Source organism: Oncorhynchus mykiss, chromosome 19 (assembly GCF_057628025.1).
Source record: "Oncorhynchus mykiss isolate SJ-2025 chromosome 19, ASM5762802v1, whole genome shotgun sequence".
NCBI classification, from domain to species: Eukaryota; Metazoa; Chordata; class Actinopteri; order Salmoniformes; family Salmonidae; genus Oncorhynchus; species Oncorhynchus mykiss.
In genome coordinates, this window is record NC_143040.1 from 15,263,120 (window position 1) to 15,282,720 (window position 19,601).

At 44.7% G+C, this 19,601-nt stretch overlaps 1 protein-coding gene across 1 annotated transcript in view; it reads left to right on the forward strand.

Moving 5' to 3' along the window:
• The window catches only part of LOC110534570 (zeta-sarcoglycan), a 319,301-nt gene that overhangs the window by 295,097 nt on the left and 4,603 nt on the right, over positions 1-19,601 (forward strand). The window contains exon 7 of the mRNA XM_090210223.1: positions 806-929. Coding sequence (XP_090066349.1) covers positions 806-929 — 124 coding nt within the window. The remainder of the gene's footprint in view (positions 1-805; positions 930-19,601) is intronic.

Here is a 19,601-nt window from a genome sequence, read left to right on the forward strand (position 1 = left end):
ACAATGAACTGGACCGATAAGACCTACAGTCTCTGACTCGGGTGTCTTTTCATATAAAGAATCACCACCAAGGCCCTGGCTTTCTGGATGGATGGAAACTTTTTACGTTTTCTTTTTTTTGGGGTCTCCGAATCACCAGGCGGAACAGCAGCCGGAGCAGCAACAGAAAATCAATGACCTGATTGAATTCCTCTTTTAAAACGGCCGAAAGGACCAGAGCTATTCATAGATATTGTATGATATTCTGACTGTGTAAGAGAAAGAGGCTGTGAGGGTTTTTTTGCAGAGAAGTTGGAAGGAGGGATCGTTAAGTCAATATATTCATTTCTGTCAGGTGGTTAATTATCCGAGGCCTGTTTCACCAGCTAACCTGATGGACCAGTGGACCAGATGACCGCTCAGTCCACAGGGAGACTTCCCATCCAGGCTTCCATCTCTGTCTGTGCGTGTGTGTGTGTGTGTGTGTGTGTGTGTGTATATGTGTGTCTGTGTCTGTGTGTCTGTGTGTGACAGAGAGAGAGAGGAATAGTGAGAAAATATGTGTACTAATGTGCCTGTGTATCACTTAGTGTCCCCCCTCCCTTTCACACCACAGTCCAATCAAATCCTCTCAGCTAGATCTGTGTAATAGGTTTAAAAGAAATGCTGCTTTAAAAGAAGTTTCAGTTCAGTTATTTTTTCCGATCGGCGACTTACATTCTAATTGTACACTATGTTTTCATTATTGATCCTTCTAGTCACCCATGCTTTGAATCTAAAGTGATTCGTTGTCTAATTGAATCCCTGGATGTCTGGTTCTCTGCAGGCTGGAGTCTCCCACCAGGACCCTGAGTCTGGAGGCTCCCAGAGGGGTGGAGGTCAACGCCGGGGTGGGCGACTTCAAGGCCACCTGCCGGAAAGACCTGTTGCTCCAGTCGTCAGAAGGAGAGGTGAGAGGGGGGGACGGGGGCCAGGTTGGAGTGTGTTGGGGTGGGCGTGTTGTTGGGGTGTGTGTGTGTGTTTTAGGAGGGCTACAATACTGATGCTACTAGCAGGAGTTCATTAAGTGTCTTATTAACCTAACGAGCTCCATCAATCAGCGCAACCTTGTCCAGCTTTGTTCTCCTCTCCATTTATTTGGGGGAGAGATGTGACCTCATTAACGCTGCAGTCATGATGAGGTGCCTGTTATCTGTCTGTCTCTCTGTCTCTGTCTGTCTGCTCTTCGGTCTGTGGCCCAGCGCGCTGTCGAGACTTCCCTGGAGCGAATCTTGTCATTAGCTCTGTAATTAACTCGGAAAGAAAAGCAGTGTTCGCCAAGACTGTGATAGTTTGATAGCATGGAACAGTAGGAGGAAAAATAACTATGCAAGTTCTGACTTATTTGTCGCCTTCTTCTTTTTAAAGCTCATTTTTCAGGGGGAGGGACGGATGGTTTTGGGAAGAGCCTTTCGTCTCATAGTAAATCTTAGTGGCATTTAGAAGGTAACTTACTCCTAACTCCTAAAGCACCACTTCAATCTCTATTATACTTCCTTGTTGCTATGACCGATAGTGCATCCTGGGCAGGTGAGAGGTCACAGGTTAGAGGCCAGTGTGATAAGTAAATGTCCCCCCATAGAGTTAGATAGGGTCTCATATCCTGTCTTTTCAATGTCCACTTCTACTTCAGGAAGTGCACCCTCTATCCAACTCCATGATGTCCCCTCCGTGTTGTTTGCATGCTAAGCACAATGGCCGCTGCTGAAGTGGAACTGGTTTGTGTGATTGGTCCTAAACAACTCAAGCGTTGTCAGACTTTCAGAGTCCCGCTCCCTGCTGTTACAGGATCACCTTTAAATGAACACTAGCTGGTTCCTGAGATGTGTCCCGCTCTCCTTTCAGCTCCAGGCCCCCAGCCTGGCTTTAGTAACTACACCCGCTATTTAATTAACTTCCAACATCCCCGGTAATAGATCATTGTATATCGTCACTTAACTATAAAAAGGCATTTTTTTTCTAATTTCTCCTCTTCCCTTCTTCTTTTTCATCTCTTGCCTGTATAGGAGATGTCTACCTTGTCTACCTTTAGAGGTAGATCTGGAGTCAAAAGTAATGCACACCTGTTTAGGCTAGTGGAGTAGAACACCTGTTTAGGCTAGTGGAGTAGAACACCTGTTTAGGCTAGTGGAGTAGAACACCTGTTTAGGCTAGTGGAGTAGAGCACCTGTTTAGGCTAGTGGAGTAGAACACCTGTTTAGGCTAGTGGAGTAGAACACCTGTTTAGGCTAGTGGAGTAGAACACCTGTTTAGGCTAGTGGAGTAGAACACCTGTTTAGGCTAGTGGAGTAGAACACCTGTTTAGGCTAGTGGAGTAGAACACCTGTTTAGGCTAGTGGAGTAGAACACCTGTTTAGGCTAGTGGAGTAGAACACCTGTTTAGGCTAGTGGAGTAGAACACCTGTTTAGGCTAGTGGAGTAGAACACCTGTTTAGGCTAGTGGAGTAGAACACCTGTTTAGGCTAGTGGAGTAGAACACCTGTTTAGGCTAGTGGAGTAGAACACTTGAATAAGAAAAGGAGAACCTCACACTCTAGGAGCTCAGATGTCATCATTTAATAACTAAATATGTTTAGACAAGCGCTCTTCATCAGGGTCTGTCTGTCTTCATCAGGGTCTGTCTGGCTTCATCAGGGTCTGTCTGTCTTCATCAGGGTCTGACTGTCTTCATCAGGGTCTGTCTGTCTTCATCAGGGTCTGTCTGTCTTCATCAGGGTCTGTCTGTCTTCATCAGGGTCTGTCTGTCTTCATCTGGGTCTGTCTGTCTTCATCAGGGTCTGACTGTCTTCATCAGGGTCTGTCTGTCTTCATCAGGGTCTGTCTGTCTTCATCAGGGTCTGTCTGTCTTCATCAGGGTCTGTCTGTCTTCATCAGGGTCTGTCTTCATCAGGGTCTGTCTGTCTTCATCAGGGTCTGTCTGTCTTCATCTGGGTCTGTCTGTCTTCATCAGGGTCTGTCTGTCTTCATCAGGGTCTGTCTGTCTTCATCAGGGTCTGTCTGTCTTCATCAGGGTCTGTCTGTCTTCATCAGGGTCTGTCTGTCTTCATCAGGGTCTGTCTGTCTTCATCAGGGTCTGTCTGTCTTCATCATGGTCTGTCTTCATCAGGGTCTCTCTGTCTTCATCAGGGTCTGTCTGTCTTCATCGGGGTCTGTCTGTCTTCATCGGGGTCTGTCTGTCTTCATCGGGGTCTGTCTGTCTTCATCAGGGTCTGTCTGTCTTCATCAGGGTCTGTCTGTCTTCATCAGGGTCTGTCTGTCTTCATCAGGGTCTGTCTGTCTTCATCGGGGTCTGTCTGTCTTCCTCGGGGTCTGTCTGTCTTCATCGGGGTCTGTCTGTCTTCATCAGGGTCTGTCTGTCTTCATCAGGGTCTGTCTGTCTTCATCAGGGTCTACCATTAGAGGTAGATCTGTCTGTCTTCATCAGGGTCTACCATTAAAGGTAGATCTGTCTGTCTTCATCAGGGTCTACCATTAGAGGTAGGACAATGCCCTGAAGAGGAGAAGAGACGATCATAGAGAGTGTAAGACGAGCACTAGACACTTGACACAAAGTCGGCAAACCGTGGGCTTTGACGCACAACGAGGGGTGTTGTGAAACAGATGGACCTCTCTGTAGCCTTAGTGTGACGGAGTTCTGTCAGTCTTTGTGCGCCGTGACACCCAGTGACACGTCCTGACCTTCCTGTCTTCGTCCCGCATCGACTTCCTCCCTCATCAGTCCAGCCTTGGCGGCCACACAAATTACAACTTATGGGTCTCTATGAGGAAGTTGGGGAACACAGCCAATTAGATTTACTGCTCCTACTTTCCTCTCTCTGTCTTTTTAATTCTCAATCATTCCTCGTGTGATGGAGGACGTTGACAGAAGAAGAGGGAGAAGAGGAGAAAATAGATGTCTCTGTCAATTTGGAAGGGAAGGCAAACCACATCGGACACCGGGGCTTAACGCGAAATCGATGTTGTCAGCAGCTGGCACTTAAAGGAGCTACATTCAAGTTTAAAAACTTTGGAGAGCCTGGAATTAAATCCAAATGGGTTCGGGTTCCCGATTCGGGAGCATCTTATCGCCTTCTCCGGGATTTCCATTAAAATCAGAGGGAATGAGACTTGACAGAGTCCTCTCGCTCTCCTCTAGGCCCGGCGGCCTACTCACTCGCTCTGTCTGTCTCGCTCTCTTTCTCTCATCCCAAGGCCTACTCACTCTATCTTTCTCTCGCTCTCTTTATCTCTCTGTCTCTCTCTATTTCTTTCTCTCTCTCTGTATTTCTCACTCACTCTCTCGGTCTCTCTCATCCGAGGCCTCCTCTCTCTCTCTCTCTCTCTCTCTCTCTCTCTCTCTCTCTCTCTCTCATCCGCGGCCTCCTCCCTTTCTCAACTCTCTCTCTCAGCTCTCCATGTCTCTCTCTCTCAATTTCAATAGAATTCTCTCTCTCATTAAGCTCCCCATGTCTCACATGTAAACGGAAAAGAGCAGGCAGGTACTCAAATGAAATCTTGAAGCCTCCAATTGCCCAAAGCCTTTGACTGTCTCTTTTTTTTAGTGTACATTAGTGCCATTCAATTCAAGAGCGGAATATCGTAAAGTTCAATTGCCCTCATTCAACCTATTTAGAGAATGGCTAAGTAGTAATAGAAAGAATGCAGTGTAGGTTAAGTGGGAGTTATTCTGAGCTTCTTAGCCTTTTAGCCACTGCTAAAGCTGCACTGAGGTGGAAGCTTAGAACTGCTTCCTGTCTCAACTATGTTTGTTGTTGTGGTGGTGGTAACTCACTTCCTCCAGCCGTTCCTTCTCTTTCTCCTCTTCCTCCTCTTCTCCCTCTTTCTCCTCCACCTACTCATCATCAGTCACAACTCTGAAACCTGAGTAGAAACCTACTTTTCATATCTAGTATGCAACATTTGACTGAAATCTGTCATGATCAACCCATATTTTCTCTGACTTTACAGTAAGACATTGAAGGCAGCTGTAATGGCACTTTCAACCAGGGCCCAACTAAATACACCTATACACATGTAACCACAAAGCTAAGGTGACAAACTAGCACGGGTAACCCATATATGGTCTTACAGTATGTCTAATTTGTTTGAATAAAGATCCAGGCTGCCTCCCAAAAGTTTGCTTTTACAGGCATTTCGCTACACCCGCAATAACATCTGCTAAACACATGTATGTGACCAATAACATTTGATTTGATGTCACCCTATTCCCTATTTGGTGCACTACTTTTGACCAGGTGCCATACAGTAGCTCTGGTCAAAAGTAGTGCACTATAAAGGGAATAGGGCGCCATTTGAGACGTACCCAGATAATGTATTCTCTAGTGTTTGGGAACAGAACTACAGTCTGACTGTAGTTGAGATATGGGAGAAATAATGGGAAAATCTGTCAAAATGGCAACCAACATAACTAGAGTACCCTACAGTCCCTTCAGAAAGTATTCATACCCCTTGACTTGTTCCACATTTGTGACTGGCCGGCACGATTCGGTCTTATGTAGCAACATTTGAAATTGTGTTTTTTTTACATTGGATAAAATTAGAGACTCAGAGATAGAAAACGGTATGTCATACAATACAGTTGAGGAACAATGGGAAAGTAATTCTGCTTTGAAATTTGATAAACTTGTAACCCCACTTTTGACAAAATGACCCTTGAATGTTTTGGTGCATACTGCAGAGCTCTTCGTTGTCTACACTCAACACACCCTCTTAAGCTTTAGCACCACCCATCTCTTTAAGGATTCACGTGAGGCCATGTACTAAACAACCAAACATTTCAAGACTAAAGGCTGGTTTATACCACCGGTCTGTTTGTAATTGTAATCTGGAGTGCCAGAGCGTGCTCTGGGCATTCATAAACTCAGAGCATTGTCAGATTGTCCGTTTAAATTCAGAGTGTTTGGCTCTCGGAGCTTTCAGAGTGCACACTGGATGCTCTGGCTGAGGAGTAGGGTAGATCTGAGCGTAACAACAGCAGTCATGCACCCAAGCTAATGTTGGCTAACTTGCTAGCTACTTCCTGACACAAATGAGAGAACGGCTCACTCATTTTACTCACCCTAGCAGAGCTGTTTAGGATGTGTTTATGTTGTCAGAGCATCGGTGACTGCAACGGTGCTGCTGGCAACAATTTAATAACGCTTTTTTGCCCATGTTTACTGCCGTATTCAACAAGTTCGTAAATTCGGCTGTTATTCTGCGCTCTAGCAAACTCAGACGAGAGTCCTCTGATATCGGAGTACATAGACATAGTCTATCGACAGTTGTCGCAGTGACGTCATAAACATTCTATTGAAATAGTTGCTTGCATAGTGGAGTCTTTTGTTTAGACGTGTAAGCTAGCTAGCTAAACAACAAACCATAATCCCAACTGATAATGTTACTACCATGCATGAATCTAGCGATGCAAATGGCTCTGAGATACAAATAATATTACTACACAGATCATACATTTAACGTTAGCTAGCCAGCCAGCCAGCTAGCGTTAGCTAGCTAGCGAACAGTATCCTTTAACTTGAAATGAAAACGACTTTCTAACAGAATTTGAAACGTGTAACGGTGACTAACTCCATTCCGTACAAATTTGCGCAACCACAGCATTCAAACGAGGCTGCAATGAAAACTAATGGGACTGTAGCGACTGTGTTGGCAACAAAATCCGGGGTGTGAACTAAGTTTCAATTCAGCATTGATTGACGTGATAATGGACTAATAATATTTGAGAAAGGATGAAAAAACGGACCCCTCTGACGCGGTACGTTACATCGTGACGTGTCACTACGCCTCTTTCCAACAGGGGTAGCCCGTCTCTCGCATATTAAAAACATTAAAAACAAGAAAGGGACAGGGTAAGGGGGATACCTAGTCAGTTGTACCTTCTGTGTGTTCTCCTTTCGACTCCGTCTGCATATTTGCAATCAAACGCCAGAATTTTCTCCATCTCCTTGGCTATCATTCTCTAATTCCACTGATTTCAAAGCTCTGTCCTCCAGAAAGTGGAGAGCAACACTATGCTGTTCTACTACGTGATATCTATCAAAAAAGCAGCGTTAGAATGGATTACCAACACATACTGAACAGCTCATATTATAGACAGAAGTGTGCTATATGGCAGACCAATCCATACTCATCTCTCGGCATATCCAGCCCACTCATAATCTCAGCCAATCATGGCTAGCAGGAAGGTTTCTGACTTTTTCCGTGGCTAAACCAACTAGGCTCGTAATTTAACAATTGACTTTGTATTCACAGATGGTATACACGTTTGTTATTAAGGCACATATAAGTTCACATGTTCCAGAAGGCATTTCTGCCAAAAAACGCATTTACATTGAAATGGCGCTCCTGTGTAGTAGTGATGCCTGTGTTTAGCTCTATTCCATTTTTTTGTATCCTAAAAAACTTGCTAGTTGTCAACTTGCTAGATGACAAGCATACCCATAACATGATGTAGCCACCACCATGCTTGAAAATATTAAGAGTAGTACTCAGTGATGGGTTGTGTCGGATTTGCCCCAAACATAAAGCTTTGTATTCAGGACAAAAAGTTAAAGTTCATTCCTTTGCCACCTTTTTTGAAGTTTTCCTTCAGTGCCTTGTTGCAAACAGGATGCATGTTTTGGAATATTTTTTATTCTGTACAGGCTTCCTTCATTTCACGTCATTTAGGTTAGTATTGTGGAGTAACTACAATTTTGTTGATCCATCCTCAGTTTTCTCCTATCACATCTATTAAAATCTGTAACTGTTTTAAAGTCACCATTGGCCTCATGGTGAAGTCCCTGAGTGGTTTCCTTCCCCTCCGGCAACTGAGTTAGTAAGGACGCCTGTATCTTGGTAGTGACTGGGTGTATTGATACACCATCCAAAGTGAAATAAATACCTTCACCATGCTCAAAGGGATATTCAATGTTATTTGTTTGTTTTTTTGACCCATCTACTATTACGTGCCCTTCTTTACGAGGCATTGGAACACCTCCCTGGTCTTTGTGGTGGAATCTGTGTTTGAAATTCACTGCTGGACTGAAGGACCTTACAGTAACAGTAATTGTATGTGTGGGGTCAGGAGATAAGGTAGTCAATCCAAAATCATCTTAAGCTCTATTATTGCACAAAGTCTGTCCAATTTATTATGTGTCTTGTTAAGCAAATTATTACTCCTGAACAAATTTAGGCTTGGCATAACAAAGGGGTTAAATATTTATTGACTCAAGACGTTTAATCTTTTCATTCTTAATGAATTTGTAAGAATTTATAAAAACATAATTCCACTTTGACATTATGGGGTATTGTGTAAATCTAAATTTAATACATTTTAAATTCCGGCTGTAACACAACAACATTTGTAAAGGTCAAGGGGTGTGAATCATTTCTGAATGCTCTGTATGTTATCAACCATCAGTTCAGAACTGATAAATCACAGCTGTCCAATGTTTGGCAATGACGATGGTAACCATGACGGTGGCGGGGTCTGCGTTTTGTCTGACATTGTCCTAGTGTCACGCTGAGGCAGCAGACAGGCGCACCCACACACACACACGCACACACACACACACACACACACACTTCTAAAATACCTATAGGACAGGCTTCCTTCATTGTTGTGTCTTTGTCTCAGGTTTATTATGGTCTCAGGTTTATTATGGAGGTCAGTACAGTACTAGGGTCTGTCACTAGGTCTCAGGTTTATTATGGAGGTCAGTACAGTACTAGGGTCTGTCACTAGGTCTCAGGTTTATTATGGAGGTCAGTACAGTACTAGGGTCTGTCACTAGGTCTCAGGTTTATTATGGTGGTCAGTACAGTACTAGGGTCTGTCACTACAGCTGGACTAGGTCTCAGGTTTATTATGGTGGTCAGTACAGTACTAGGGTCTGTCACTACAGCTGGACTAGGCCTTAGGTTTATTATGGGGGTCAGTACAGTACTAGGGTCTGTCACTAGGTCTGAGGTTTATTATGGTGGTCAGTACAGTACTAGGGTCTGTCACTACAGCTAGACTAGGTCTCAGGTTTATTATGGTGGTCAGTACAGTACTAGGGTCTGTCACTAGGTCTCAGGTTTATTATGGAGGTCAGTACAGTACTAGGGTCTGTCACTAGGTCTCAGGTTTATTATGGTGGTCAGTACAGTACTAGGGTCTGTCACTACAGCTGGACTAGGTCTCAGGTTTATTATGGTGGTCAGTACAGTACTAGGGTCTGTCACTACAGCTGGACTAGGCCTTAGGTTTATTATGGGGGTCAGTACAGTACTAGGGTCTGTCACTAGGTCTGAGGTTTATTATGGTGGTCAGTACAGTACTAGGGTCTGTCACTACAGCTAGACTAGGTCTCAGGTTTATTATGGTGGTCAGTACAGTACTAGGGTCTGTCACTAGGTCTCAGGTTTATTATGGAGGTCAGTACAGTACTTGGGTCTGTCACTAGGTCTCAGGTTTATTATGGTGGTCAGTACAGTACTAGGGTCTGTCACTACAGCTAGACTAGGTCTCAGGTTTATGGTGGTCAGTACAGTACTAGGGTCTGTCACTAGGTCTCAGGTTTATTATGGTGGTCAGTACAGTACTAGGGTCTGTCACTAGGTCTCAGGTTTATTATGGGGGTCAGTACAGTACTAGGGTCTGTCACTAGGTCTCAGGTTTATTATGGTGGTCAGTACAGTACTAGGCTCTGTCACTAGGTCTCAGGTTTATTATGGTGGTCAGTACAGTACTAGGGTCTGTCACTAGGTCTCAGGTTTATTATAGTGGTCAGTACAGTACTAGGGTCTGTCACTAGTTCTCAGGTTTATTATGGTGGTCAGTACAGTACTAGGGTCTGTCACTAGGTCTCAGGTTTATTATAGTGGTCAGTACAGTACTAGGGTCTGTCACTAGGTCTCAGGTTTATTATGGTGGTCAGTACAGTACTAGGGTCTGTCACTACAGCTGGACTAGGTCTCAGGTTTATTATAGTGGTCAGTACAGTACTAGGGTCTGTCACTACAGCTGGACTAGGTATCGGGTTTATTATGGTGGTCAGTACAGTACTAGGGTCTGTCACTACAGCTGGACTAGGTCTCAGGTTTATTATGGTGGTCAGTACAGTACTAGGGTCTTACTACAGCTGGACTAGGTCTCAGGTTTATTATGGTGGTCAGTACAGTACTAGGGTCTGTCACTACAGCTGGACTAGGTCTCAGGTTTATTATGGAGGTCAGTACAGTACTAGGGTCTGTCACTACAGCTAGACTAGGTCTCAGGTTTATTATGGTGGTCAGTACAGTACTAGGGTCTGTCACTAGGTCTCAGGTTTATTATGGAGGTCAGTACAGTACTAGGGTCTGTTACTACAGCTGGACTAGGTCTCAGGATTATTATGGGGGTCAGTACAGTACTAGGGTCTGTCACTATGGTGACGGTATGGCTACGTTCCAATATCCATACTATTGTACCACTTGTCCAATACACAGACTGTGTCTGAAGTGGAATCCTGTGCCCTATATAGTGTACTACTTTAGCCCTATGGGCCCTGGTCAATAGTAGTGCACTGCACTTTATAGTACATAAGATACCCTTTCAGACACACCAATAGCTTCCTCCTAAATGGTGTACTTGTGTGGATATTGCAACAGAGCCATGGATCTGTGACACCCTCGTCCCAAACTCTTGCTGGGGGATGTCACATGTCTGTCTGGTAGTAGCTTCTGTAGCCGCTAGGCAGCCATTTCTAGAACAATCTCTAGTATCCACAGTAGTTGAGGAACAATGCAATCCAGTACAGTCATGATTCCCTTTGGCATCAATGTGTACAGACATGACCAGCTTTTCTAGAGCATTAGATCCTGTATTGTGTTTCTGTGGTTCTGTAGCTGCTGCAAATACTATATACACTGAGCGACAAAACATTAGGAACATTTTCATAATATTGAACTGCAATATTTTGCCCTCAGAACAGCCTGAATGTGCCTGGTCATGGACTACAAGGTGTCAAAATGGTTCCACAGGGATGCTTGCCCATGTTGACTCCAATGCAAACTGTTGAGGGTGAAAAACCCAGTAGCGTTGCAGTTCTTGACACACTCAAACCGCTGCGGTTGGCACCTACTACCATACCCCATTCAAAGGCACTTCAATCTTTTGTCTTGCCCGTTCACCCTCTGAATGACACACATACACAATCCATGTCTCAATTGTCTCAAGGCTTAAAAATCCTTCTTTAACCGGTCTCCTCCCCTTCATCTACACTGATTGAAGTGGATTTAACAAGTGACATCATCAAGGGTTCATAGCTTTCACCCTGGATTCACCTGGTCAGTCCATGTCATGGAGAGAGCAGGTGTTCCTAATGTTTTATACACTCAGTGTATAGTCGTTTTGCCCCAGTTGTATATAGGCTGAATGAATCCTAACTTGAGATGAATGTCAAGTGGGAATTTCTGTTTTTTCATGAAAAATGTAGTTTAGCCCACACAGTTACGATTCACATACTCTTCCACTCTAAATTGATTTGATCTAACTTCTGTGATCTTTTTCTCTCTTGCTCTCTCTTGCTGTTTCTCGCTCGTTCGCTCGCTCGCTCACACACACACACACACACACACACACACACACACACACACACACACACACACACACACACACACACACACACACCAACCTGTCCCCTTTCCCTCCGATAAAACTTTGCCTTCACCCTATTTTACTTAACTTTCAGGGCTAAATTAGGCAAAAACAAGTTTTGAGGATAAACAGAGATGGCTCTTGAGACTCTTGAGATGAGGACATCATTGGTGTCGCGGAGAGGGAAAGGAACATTAAACTCACTAGAGGGTTCGTCAGAGCTCTCCCCAACAGGCCCCCAGGTGCTGTGATTGCAGCATGCATCTTATCAGCATAAAATAACCTTAACACAATTTAAAGGAGGAGATTTCTTTCTGGTTCGATTAAATCCCCCCTCTCTTCATTAGCCTACTGCTCGATTGGCTTTGGGGTATTGGAATGAATCATCAATTATATCCCTGCACTTTTTTAATACCATTTATAATTCATGAATTTGCTCTGTTTTAATTTTGCAACGATTCAATCTCAAAAGGGCGTCTTTGTGTGTTTGTTGACTGAGGGTGTCGTTGCATGTGTTGATGGTGTGTGTGATGTTGTGGTATGTGTTGTGTGTGTGTGTGTGTGTGTGTGTGTGATGTTGTGGAATGTGTTGAATGTGTGTGTGTGTGTATGTGTGTGATGGTGTAGTGTGTTGATGGTGTGTGTGTGTGATGTTGTGGTATGTGACCATGATGTGTGTGTACAGTATGTTACATTGTGGAATGTGTGTGTGTGTGTGTGTGTGTGATGTTGAGTTTAGTTGAGTTGATGGTGTGTGTGTGATGGTGTGGTATGTGTTGATGGTGTGTGATGTTGTTGTGTGTTGATGGTGTGTGGCATGTGTTGTTGGTGTGTGTTGATGCTACTAGGGTCCAGAATCATTTGGAGAGGAAAAACTCCTGGCCCATGTTATAGCCTGGAGTTCTATCATATCATCCAGCTACAAGTAGGGACCAGAATCATTTGGAGAGGAAAAACTCCTGGCCCTAGTTATAGCCTGGAGTTATGTCATATCATTCAGCTACAATTAGGGAACATAATCATTTGGAGAGGAAAAACTCCTGGCCCTAGTTATAGCCTAGAGTTATATCATATCATTCAGCTACAAGTAGGGAACAGAATCATTTGGAGAGGAAAAATTCCTGGCCCATTTTTTAAAAACTATTTGCACTCACAGTATCGTTATGTCCCAAATGGTACTCTATTCCCTATATAGTGTACTACTTTTGACTAAGGCCATATGGGGAATAGGGTGCATTTTGCCTCACACTAGTCAGAGAGACAGGTCTTTCCAGTGGTGCTGGTCCACATTTGTATCAGTGTGATTAATGGGACATTGTCTGAGTCAATGGAAACACTAGCTCCTCTCCATCCACTTCTTCCCATTTCCTCCATTGTCATGTGACATTCTTATGTAGGCTCATTCTGGGAGGGTAATGGACTGTGTAATGCACTCAGATGGTCCTAGTCATTTGTACCACCAACGTGATGTGTCTATGTGCCTGTGTGTGTCTGTGTGCCTGCATGCTTGTGCACTTCCAGGCATCACCTCCGCAAAGGCACCACTTTCGTCCTTCAACTCCCCCTTCCTCCCATCCCCCCTGCCGACATGCTGAGACACTAAAAGGGTTTCGGTTCAGGATACCTTCCTCCTCCTCTCTTCTCCCCCCTCCTCTTCCCTCTCTCTCTCACTTCTCCAGCTGCGTCGGGAGAAATCATCCATGAAAAATGTTTTGACCGCCTATAATTGCCCGTCCCTACTCGTTCAGGGTAGGAAGGAGGGGGGTAGGCTAAGGAAGCTAGCATCTTCCCATAAACATGATGTGGAGGGGCTGCTAGCACTGCGCTAGCTATGGTTGCTGCTGTGACAAGGACTAATACTTACAGACACTTTCATTTGGGATGTGTGTCAACTCTAATCCTTTTATAAGCTGGCCCAAATGATTTCTGCTCCTCTCTTCCTCCGTTCCCTTCTTTCTCAGTTTCCTATCTCTCTTTCTTTTTGGGGTTATGGTATGATGACAGTGCAATATTAGGTGTTATTTGAGGTTTGTTGTTCCATTGTGGGTCGTTGTTGCAATGGAGAGGAGGGCCTGGGGAATCTGATTGGTTTAGAAACCCCCCGGTGCCAGTGATCTCTCCTCCCATAGGTAGAAAGGGCAGAGAGAGTAATTTCCCCTATCATGGAACAATATGGTAAAATCAAATCTCCCTGGAGTGTAATATCTAATACACAAACGCTATATATATCAAATCAAATTGTATTGGTCACATACACATGGTTAGCAGATGTTATTGCGAGTGTAGGGAAATGCTTATGCTTCTAGATCTGACAGTGCAGCAGCATCTAACAAAACCTAATATCTAACAAATTCTAATATCTAACAAATTCCACAACAAAACCTAATACACACAATCTAAACCCAGCAAAAAAAGAAAATTCCCTTTTTCAGGACCCTGTCTTTCAAGGATAATATCGTAAAACTCCAAATAACTTCACAGATCTTCATTGTAAAGGGTTTGAACACTGTTTCCCATGCTTGTTCAATGAACCATAAACAATGAATGAACATGCACCTGTGGAATGGTCGTTAAGACAACAACAACTTACAGACGGTAGGCAATTAAGGTCACAGTTATGAAAACCTAGGACACTAAAGAGGCCTTTATACTGACTCTGAAAAACACCAAAAGAAAAATGCCCCTGCTCATCTGCGTGAACGTGCCTTAGGCATGCTGCAAGGAGGCATGAAGACTGCAGATGTGGCCAGGGCAATAAATTACAATGTCCATACTGTGAGACGCCGAAGACAGTGCTACAGGGAGACAGGATGGACAGCTGATCGTCCTCGTAGTGGCAGACCACGTGTAACACCTGCACAGGATCGGTACATCCGAACATCACACCTGCGGGACAGGTACAGGATAGCAACAACAACTGCCCGTGTTACACCAGGAATGCACAATCCCTCCATCAGTGCTCAGACTGTCCGCAATTGGTTGAGAGAGGCTAGACTGAGGGCTTGTAGGCCTTGTAAGGCAGGTCCTCACCAGACATCACCAACAACAATGTTGCCTATGGGCACAAACCCAATGTCGCTGGACCAGACAGGACTGGCAAAAAGTGCTCTTTACTGATGAGTCATGGTTTTGTCTCACCAGGGGTGATGGTCGGATTCGCGTTTATTGTTGAAGGAATGAGCGTTACACCGAGGCCTGTACTCTGGAGCGGGATCGATTTGGAGGTGGAGGTTCCGTCATGGTCTGGGGCGGTGTGTCACAGCATCATCTTGTTCTGTGTGTGATTTCCTGCAAGACAGGAATGTCAGTATTCTGCCATAGCCAGGAACGAGCCAGGATCTCTGGGAGGACTAGGGCCATTCCCCCCAGAAATGTATGGGAACTTGCAGGTGTCCATGAGGAGGAGATGCACTACAGTACTCAATGCAGCTGGTGGCCACACCAGATACTGACTGTTACTTTTGATTTTGACCCCCCTTTGCTCAGGGACACATTATTCAATTTCTGTTAGTCACATGTCTGTGGAACTTGTTCAGTTTGTCTCAATTGTTGAATCTTGTTATGTTCATACAAATATTTACACATGTTAAGTTTGCTGAAAAATACGCAGTTGAACAGTGAGAGGACGTTTCTTTTTTTGCTGAGTTTAGTAAAGATATAAAATATAAGGATGAGCAGTGATAGAGCGGTTAAGATGCAATAGATGATAAAGAATAGATTCATATGATACAGTGTACCGTATATACATATGAGATGAGTAATGCGAGATATGTAAACATTCTTAAAGTGACGTGTGTTCCATTTATTAAAGTGGCCAATGATATCAAATCTGAAGGTAGGCAGCCGCCTCTCAGTGCTAGTGATGGCTGTTTAACAATCTGATGGCCTTGAGATAGTAGCTGTTTTTCAGTCTCTCGGTTCCAGCTTTGATGCACCTGTACTGACCTCGCCTTCTGGATGATAGCGGGGTGAACAGGCAGTGGCTCTGGTGGTTATTGTCCTTGATGATCTTTTTGGCCTTCCTATGACATCGGGTGCTGTAGGTGTCCTGGAGGGTAGGTAGTTTGCCCCCGGTGATGCGTTGTGCAGACCGCACCAACCTCTGGAGAGCCTTGCTTTTGAGGGCAGTTGCTGTACCAAGCCGTGATAAAAGCCTGACAGGATGCTCTCAATTGTGCATCTGTAAAAGTTTGTGAGGGTTTTTGGTGACAAGCCACATTTATTCAGCCTCCTGAGGTTGAAGAGGCGTTGTTATAAATCATATATAAATCAAGTATAAATAATTTCAAATTCCTTATATTAAGGAAACCAGATGGCAACATTTAAAAATAATAATAATTTACGGATAGCCAGGGGCACACTCCAACACTCAGACATAATTTACAAACAAAACATATGCGTTTAGTGAGTCCTCCAGATCAGAGGCAGTAGATGACAATTTTTCTGTCCTGCTAAGCATTCAAAACGTAACTAGTACTTTTAGGTGTCAAGGAAAATGTATGGAGTAAAAAGTACAGTATTTTCTTTAGGAATGTAGTTTCCTAAGGACTTGAAGCGATGCTGCCATCTCTGTCGGCGCCATCTTTTATCGGCCTTTATGAAATCCATAAACATATTTTGTTATTATTATTATATGAAGAGACGTACATAGCCATAATCAGACCTGAGGTATCCTGACCTGTTGCATCACTACCTGGTATGGCAACTGCTCGGCCTCCGACTGCAAGGCACTACAGAGGGTAGAGCGTACGGTCCAGTACATCACTGGGGCCAAGCTTCCTGTCATCCAGGACCTCTATACCAGGAAGGCCCTAAAAATTGTAAAATAGTCCAGCCACCCAAGTCATAGACTGTTATTACCTTAATTACCTTGACTAATCTGTACCCCCGCACATTGACTCTGTACCCCCTGTATATAGCCTTCACATTGACTCTGTACCCCCTGTATATAGCCTTCACATTGACTCTGTACCCCCTGTATATAGCCTCCACATTGACTCTGTACCCCCTGTATATAGCCTCCACATTGACTCTGTACTTGTACCCCCTGTATATAGCCTACACATTGACTCTGTACCCCCTGTATATAGCCTCTACATTGACTCTGTACCCCCTGTATATAGCCTACACATTTACTCTGTACCCCCTGTATATAGCCTACACATTGACTCTGTACCCCCTGTATATAGCCTACACATTGACTCTGTACCCCCTGTATATAGCCTCCACATTGACTCTGTACCCCCTGTATATAGCCTCCACATTGACTCTGTACCTGTACCCCCTGTATATAGCCTACACATTGACTCTGTACCCCCTGTATATAGCCTCCACATTGACTCTGTACCCCCTGTATATAGCCTCCACATTGACTCTGTACCTGTACCCCCTGTATATAGCCTACACATTGACTCTGTACCCCCTGTATATAGCCTCCACATTGACTCTGTACCCCCTGTATATAGCCTCCACATTGACTCTGTACCTGTACCCCCTGTATATAGCCTACACATTGACTCTGTACCCCCTGTATATAGCCTACACATTGACTCTGTACCCCCTGTATATAGCCTCCACATTGACTCTGTACCTGTACCCCCTGTATATAGCCTACACATTGACTCTGTACCCCCTGTATATAGCCTACACATTGACTCTGTACCCCCTGTATATAGCCTCCACATTGACTCTGTACCTGTACCCCCTGTATATAGCCTCCACATTGACTCTGTACCCCCTGTATATAGCCTACACATTGACTCTGTACCCCCTGTATATAGCCTCCACATTGACTCTGTACCCCCTGTATGTAGCCTCCACATTGACTCTGTACCTGTACCCCCTGTATATAGCCTCCACATTGACTCTGTACCTGTACCCCCTGTATATAGCCTCCACATTGACTCTGTACCCCCTGTATATAGCCTCCACATTGACTCTGTACCTGTACCCCCTGTATATAGCCTACACATTGACTCTGTACCCCCTGTATATAGCCTCCACATTGACTCTGTACCTGTACCCCCTGTATATAGCCTCCACATTGACTCTGTACCCCCTGTATATAGCCTCCACATTGACTCTGTACCCCCTGTATATAGCCTCCACATTGACTCTGTACCTGTACCCCCTGTATATAGCCTCCACATTGACTCTGTACCCCCTGTATATAGCCTCCACATTGACTCTGTACCCCCTGTATATAGCCTCCACATTGACTCTGTACCCCCTGTATATAGCCTCCACATTGACTCTGTACCTGTACCCCCTGTATATAGCCTCCACATTGACTCTGTACCCCCTGTATATAGCCTCCACATTGACTCTGTACCCCCTGTATATAGCCTCCACATTGACTCTGTACCTGTACCCCCTGTATATAGCCTCCACATTGACTCTGTACCCCCTGTATATAGCCTCCACATTGACTCTGTACCTGTACCCCCTGTATATAGCCTCCACATTGACTCTGTACCCCCTGTATATAGCCTACACATTGACTCTGTACCCCCTGTATATAGCCTACACATTGACTCTGTACCCCCTGTATATAGCCTCTACATTGACTCTGTACCTGTACCCCCTGTATATAGCCTCCACATTGACTCTGTACCCCCTGTATATAGCCTCCACATTGACTCTGTACCCCCTGTATATAGCCTCCACATTGACTCTGTACCCCCTGTATATAGCCTCCACATTGACTCTGTACCCCCTGTATATAGCCTCCACATTGACTCTGTACCCCCTGTATATAGCCTCCACATTGACTCTGTACCCCCTGTATATAGCCTCCACATTGACTCTGTACCCCCTGTATATAGCCTACACATTGACTCTGTACCCCCTGTATATAGCCTCTACATTGACTCTGTACCTGTACCCCCTGTATATAGCCTCCACATTGACTCTGTACCCCCTGTATATAGCCTCCACATTGACTCTGTACCCCCTGTATATAGCCTCCACATTGACTCTGTACCCCCTGTATATAGCCTCCACATTGACTCTGTACCTGTACCCCCTGTATATAGCCTCCACATTGACTCTGTACCCCCTGTATATAGCCTCCACATTGACTCTGTACCCCCTGTATATAGCCTCCACATTGACTCTGTACCCCCTGTATATAGCCTCCACATTGACTCTGTACCCCCTGTATATAGCCTCCACATTGACTCTGTACCCCCTGTATATAGCCTCCACATTGACTCTGTACCCCCTGTATATAGCCTCCACATTGACTCTGTACCCCCTGTATATAGCCTCCACATTGACTCTGTACCCCCTGTATATAGCCTCCACATTGACTCTGTACCCCCTGTATATAGCCTCCACATTGACTCTGTACCCCCTGTATATAGCCTCCACATTGACTCTGTACCCCCTGTATATAGCCTCCACATTGACTCTGTACCCCCTGTATATAGCCTACACATTGACTCTGTACCCCCTGTATATAGCCTCCACATTGACTCTGTACCCCCTGTATATAGCCTCCACATTGACTCTGTACCCCCTGTATATAGCCTCCACATTGACTCTGTACCCCCTGTATATAGCCTCCACATTGACTCTGTACCCCCTGTATATAGCCTACACATTGACTCTGTACCCCCTGTATATAGCCTCCACATTGACTCTGTACCCCCTGTATATAGCCTCCACATTGACTCTGTACCCCCTGTATATAGCCTCTACATTGACTCTGTACCCCCTGTATATAGCCTCTACATTGACTCTGTACCTGTACCCCCTGTATATAGCCTACACATTGACTCTGTACCAGTACCCCCTGTATATAGCCTCCACATTGACTCTGTACCTGTACCCCCTGTATATAGCCTCTACATTGACTCTGTACCCCCTGTATATAGCCTCCACATTGACTCTGTACCCCCTGTATATAGCCTCCACATTGACTCTGTACCCCCTGTATATAGCCTCCACATTGACTCTGTACCCCCTGTATATAGCCTCC